We start from the raw sequence: 6,000 nt of genomic DNA on the forward strand, positions 1-6,000 counted from the left end.
ATGGGTCGGACTAAATAACTGCTGTAGCCTATCGCCATCGCGCGTTCTCTTCTTTCAAACTGCCCGCCAGCTCTTTGGCTGCTGTAATTAACACAAGAGCAGGATTGCTTCCCTCGTCCTATTAGTATAAGAAATGCAGGAAGAATAAAAAAGTCCAAGCTATTCCGGTGTAGCTTTTCCTGGGACTCCACAAGAGCCAAGGAGAGAAGCCAGTGGAGAGCAGGCGTCTATTGCGCAAGAGTGAAGACAGGGGCTAAGTTTGAAGCTTATGCATATCAACCCATCATTCATTTGCTAAATATCAGGCTAATACTGCATTGAATGTATTACATAAAAGAGGTAAGCTAGGACATCATATATACTGTAGCTATATATCTACAGTACCAGTCAAAAGTTGGAGCACACCTACTCATTCAGGGTTTTTCTTTATTTTGACTATTTATACATTGTAGAATAATAGTGAAGACATCCAAACTATGAAATAACACATATGGAATCATGTAGTAACCAAAGAGAGATTCTTCAATAAAGTCAACCTTTGCCTTGATGACAGCATTCTCTCCACCAGCTTCATGAGGTAGTCACCTGGAATGCATTACAATTAACAGCTGTGCCTTGTTAAAAGTTAATTTGGAGAATATCTTTCCTTTTTAATATGTTTGAGCCAATCAGTTGGGTTGTGAGAAGGTAGGGGTAGTATCCAGAAAATAGCCTTATTTGGTAAAAGACCAAGTCCATATTATGGCAAGAATGATAAGTTCATTATAATTACCAGCCTCAGAAATTGCAGCCCAAATAAATGCTTCACAGAGTTCAATTAACAGACACATCTCAACATCAACCGTTCAGAGGAAACTGTGAATCAGGTCTTCATGCCTAATTGCTCAAAGCAACCACTACTAAAGGACACCAATAAGAAGAAGAGACTTGCTTGGGCCAAGAAACACAAGCAATGGACATTAAACCAATGGAAATCTGCCCTTTGGTCTGATGAGTCCAAACTGGAGATTTTTGGTTTCAACCGCCATGTCTTTGTGAGACACAGAGTAGGTGAATGGATGATGTCCGCGTGTGCGGTTCCCACCGTGAAGCATGAAGGAGGAGGTGTGATGGTGCTTTGCTGGTGACACTGTCAGTGATTTATTTAGAATTCAAGGCACACTTAACCAGCATGGCTACCACAGCATTCTGCAGCGATACGCCATCCCATCTGGTTTGCGCTTAGTGGGACTATAATTTGTTTTTCAACAGGACAATGACCCAACACTCCATGCTGTGTAAGGGCTTTTTGACCAAGAGGGAGGGTGATGGAGTGCTGCATCAGATGACCTGGCCTCCACAATCACCTGACCTCAACCCAATTGAGATGGTTTGGGATGAGTTGGACCGCAGATTGATGGAAAAACAGCCAACAAGTGCTCAGCATATGTTGAACTCCTTCAAGACTGTTAGAGAAGCATTCCAGGTGAAGCTGGTTGAGAGAATGCCAAGAGTGCGCAAAGCTGTCATCAAGGCAAAGGGTGGCTACTTTGAAGAAACTAAAATGTAAAATATATTTGGATTTGTGTAACACTTTTTTGGTTACTACATGATTCCATATGTGTTGTTTAATAGTTTTTATGTCTTCACTATTATTCTACAATGTCGAAAATAGTACAAATAAAATAAAAACCTTGACGGGGCGGCAGATAGCCTAGTGGTTAAGAGTTTTGTACTAATAACCGAGAGGTTGCAATATTGAATCCCTAAACTGACAAGGTAAAAACAAGGAAGTTAACCCACTGTTCCTAGGCCGTCATTCAAAATAAAAATGTGTTCTTAACAGACTTGCCAAGTTAAATAAAGGTACAATTTTTATTTTAAATGACTAGGTGTGTCCAAACTTTTGACTGGAACTAAATATTGTATATCTATGAACAGGATGATCTATTTTGGATGCAATTTGAATGGAATTGATGGAGAGAGAGAAAGACAGAGTGGTCACATGCGCACTGATTTAAAGCAACGGAATTCGAGGGAGAGGCACTTTTTAAACTCTGCAGCTGCAATTTAAAAAATCATTCATCTTTACATAAAAAAAAACAAGGTGACCCCTGAAAGCCAGATGGAGATGTGTAAATTAGGAGATGTGCTTTCAAACATATTATTTCCTTTTACTGTAGAATAGGCCATGCTGCAGCAAATTGACTTGTGACAAGAAAAAAAGTTACCAGTTGATGAGATTATCCATTCATTGTCCTCGTTCGCTGTGAAATGCGCTATCTGTCCCCACCCTTAGCGTTGATGAGATTATCCATTCATTGTCGTCGTTCGCTATGAAATGCATTGTCGCTATCTGTCCCCCACCCTTAGCGTTGATGAGATTATCCATTCATTGTCCTTGTTCGCTATGAAATGTGCTGTCTGTCCCCACCCTTAGCGTTGATGAGATTATCCATTCATTGTCCTCATTGGCTATGAAATTCTCTATCTGTCCCCACCCTTAGCGTTAGCAGGCCTTAGAGAAGACAGAATTAGACATCACATATCATTTCACAGTTCCATTTCACATCTTACTTTTAATATAAATATTTTATTATAATTTACTGTTTTCTCGCAGTTATTTATCCGGGGAAACTGGAGTGGGTTTGGGTGGAAAATCTGGTTCCTGCTATTAAAACCCTTTCCTGCAGTCCAATGACCAAATCACCCTCTAGTGGTCTCATGGGTGGAATGTTATTAATATTTTTCATAATTTCATAATGAATAAACTTTTTTTTTTTTATATGACAAAAATCCAGTGTTTCTATGTCAAACGGTTTTGTTATATTTTTGTTTTCTGTGATGTATATAAAGTATAATATTGGGATGCAAACTCAAAATTTGAACTCTATATCTGACATGCTACAGGTGTCTTCTTTTGAAGCCCTTAACCACGTGTGTGAGGTGTATACTTTTGTTTCAAAATAGATTTGTTTAATACTTCTAAGAAACACTGATTTAGCCGCTAACTGGAGTTTAAGATTAAATCCTGCTGGCTATTGTGTAGGTATTAAGCCAGAAGGGGGCACCAAACCACCTAGTATCTCTTTTCTCCTCCCCCCTGTTACCGTGGCATAGGCTATGCTTCAGCAAATGTAGGCCTACCTGTCTGTCACAAGAAAAAAAGTGACTATGATGAGATGATAGGTCTACATGCATTGTGAACTGCGCTCCATACTGAGATGGTCTGTCCTCATCCTGTTCGTTGATGATTCATCATGCAGATACCGTGGAGAAGACAGATTTAGACAGGGCGTATCACTTCACAGTTCGTTGATGATTCATCATGCAGATACCGTGGAGAAGACAGATTTTAGACAGGGCGTATCATTTCACAGTTCGTTGATGATTCATCATGCAGATACCGTGGAGAAGACAGATTTTAGACAGGGCGTATCATTTCACAGTTCGTTGATGATTCATCATGCAGATACCGTGGAGAAGACAGATTTTAGACAGGGCGTATCATTTCACAGTTCCATTCCACGCCATGCTGTTCACATAAATAATTTATTTATCTGATGATGATACAGTACATTTCAAATACAATGATACATACTATACTTCTGGTTGAATAAGGCTTGTACTCCTTGCACCCGAGCCTTGTCAAACCCCTTGATCTTTGACTGTGAAGCTGCAGGTTTTCCTAGATCTGCAGGTTTTCCCCGTACTGTATGAGTGTGTTTAAAGGTTATTACAGATCTTACTTTGAGTCAGTTTGCTACAGCAGGAAAAAAATCTTGCAGTAACAGGAAATGTGAATTGTTATGTGGATTATAATACATTGTCAGGGGTTATATTTTTCTTAAGGGAAAATCAAATCTGAAATTTCAGAAGCCTTATTAAACCTCAAATACACTACAAGTAAAATATGTCCCACATTGCAGAAAAGTTGTCCTGAAACAGTGGGATCAACTCAGTAAACTAATAAAAAATCATGTAGAAATAGGCAAGATAAATAAATGATATTGGATGTAAGATTTTTTTTTAAAGACAATATCTACAAATGCTTATCGGAAAAGAGTTGGTGAAAAGAAAATCTTCATTGAGAAAAATGCCTGTTCTCTCGATCTTAAATCTGAACCTCAACTCTAACTCCAACTATCAAAGACATTACATAAGTAAAAGTTTCAAAATGTCACATTTCACTATTGTGACCCTATATATTTCCACATTTGATTTCTTAAATCATCTTTGACTTTTAATGCCTTCAGGTTCCCCTTCAACTCCTGACCTCCAGCCTGTAGCTTGTCTGCCTCCTCACTATGAATAGGCTTTTGTGGCAGGAGATAATGCCTGCCATTTGCCCTGTGTACCTCCCACAACTCCTGACCTCCAGCCTGTAGCTTGTCTGCCTCCTCACTATGAATGGGCTTTTGTGGCAGGAGATAATGCCTGCCATTTGCCCTGTGTACCTCCCACAACTCCTGACCTCCAGCCTGTAGCTTGTCTGCCTCCTCACTATGAATGGGCTTTTGTGGCAGGAGATAATGCCTGCCATTTGCCCTGTGTACCTCCCACAACTCCTGACCTCCAGCCTGTAGCTTGTCTGCCTCCTCACTATGAATGGGCTTTTGTGGCAGGAGATAATGCCTGCCATTTGCCCTGTGTACCTCCCACAACTCCTGACAGAAAACATGACAAATGTCAGTGCCATTGTTTTATCTATCTATTCTATCAAGGCATTACAACAACAAAACTTTTACTTGTTGAAACAAAGTAGAAATATGTGTCAGATGGAGTCAGACTTTAGAATTTGTCGTTGGACCCATAAAGTTCTGAAGAGAAACCCTTATAATTCCTCTAAAAATAATAGTAATTAAACCTCTACGGGATCGGTGTCCCTCCACTGGGACGGTTGAGCTAACGTGCGCTAATGTGATTAGCATGACGTTGTAAGTAACAAGAATATTTCCCTGGACATAGACATGTCTTATGTGGGCAGAAAACGTAGATTAACAAGAATGTGACTGCACTGTCCAATTTACACTAGCTATTACAGTGAAAAAAAATACCATGCTATTGTTTGAGGAGAGTACACCGCAACAACACTTTTACCATGGCAACTGGTTTGATACATTCACCTCTGAAGGTAAATAATGTACTCTAAAGATTGAACCCCCTAACTGGGGCATAATACAAGATTGCAGTAAGACTTTGCACCAACACTGGTCTATTCCAGGTGCTCCTGAAGACCCAGACAGAGGTGAAGGTGGAAGAGGTCTACGTGGGTTCACGCCAACTACTGCAGGATGGTGCTCCACAGTCCAGACAAAGATGTACCAGCTGATGGATCGTCATAGGCGACCCCAGTGGCCATGGGAGGACCAAGACCAGACTCTACGCATCATGTTTGCTGCTTTTGTGGTCAGACTTCTCATTGCTGCTGTTGTATGGATCCCGGGAGAAGTGGCCACAATGCAACTGAAGTATAAAACACCAGCATAGTCTCACGGTGGACATAAGTAACACCCGCTCCAGCTCGAGCCAACGTCAGGCTCAGGACGGGTGTCTAGGAAACAATAACCTCCCCGTTTCTAGAAGAAGCAGTATGTCTATGTCACGTTCTGACCTTTATTTCCTTTGTTTTGTCATTATTTAGTATGGTCAGGGCGTGAGTTGGGGTGGGCAGTCTATGTCTCTCTGTCTCCTCCCTGCAGGTGGTCCCGCCTGTCCGGCGCTGCTGCCGGAGTCTCCCGCCTGTCCGGCGCTGCTGCCGGAGTCTCCCGCCTGTCCGGCGCTGCTGCCGGAGTCTCCCGCCTGTCCGGCGCTGCTGCCGGAGTCTCCCGCCTGTCCGGCGCTGCTGCCGGGGTCTCCCGCCTGTCCGGCGCTGCTGCCGGGGTCTCCCGCCTGTCCGGCGCTGCTGCCGGGGTCTCCCGCCTGTCCGGCGCTGCTACCGGAGTCTCCCGCCTGTCCGGTGCTGGAGCCCCTCAGCCCAGAGGCGACAGAGCTTCCGCCCCTCTGTCCAGAGCTTCTGCC

At 42.5% G+C, this 6,000-nt stretch overlaps 1 protein-coding gene across 1 annotated transcript in view; it reads left to right on the forward strand.

The window, feature by feature from the left end:
* The window catches only part of LOC124007504 (coronin-6-like), a 43,795-nt gene extending 38,125 nt beyond the window's left edge, over positions 1–5,670 (forward strand). Inside the window, exon 11 of the mRNA XM_046318132.1 lies at positions 5,204–5,670. Coding sequence (XP_046174088.1) covers positions 5,204–5,311 — 108 coding nt within the window. The 3' untranslated portion in view covers positions 5,312–5,670. The remainder of the gene's footprint in view (positions 1–5,203) is intronic.
* Positions 5,671–6,000: the final 330 nt, after the last annotated feature.

The sequence above is a fragment of the Oncorhynchus gorbuscha genome, linkage group LG20 (genome assembly GCF_021184085.1).
Source record: "Oncorhynchus gorbuscha isolate QuinsamMale2020 ecotype Even-year linkage group LG20, OgorEven_v1.0, whole genome shotgun sequence".
Classification (NCBI taxonomy): domain Eukaryota; kingdom Metazoa; phylum Chordata; class Actinopteri; order Salmoniformes; family Salmonidae; genus Oncorhynchus; species Oncorhynchus gorbuscha.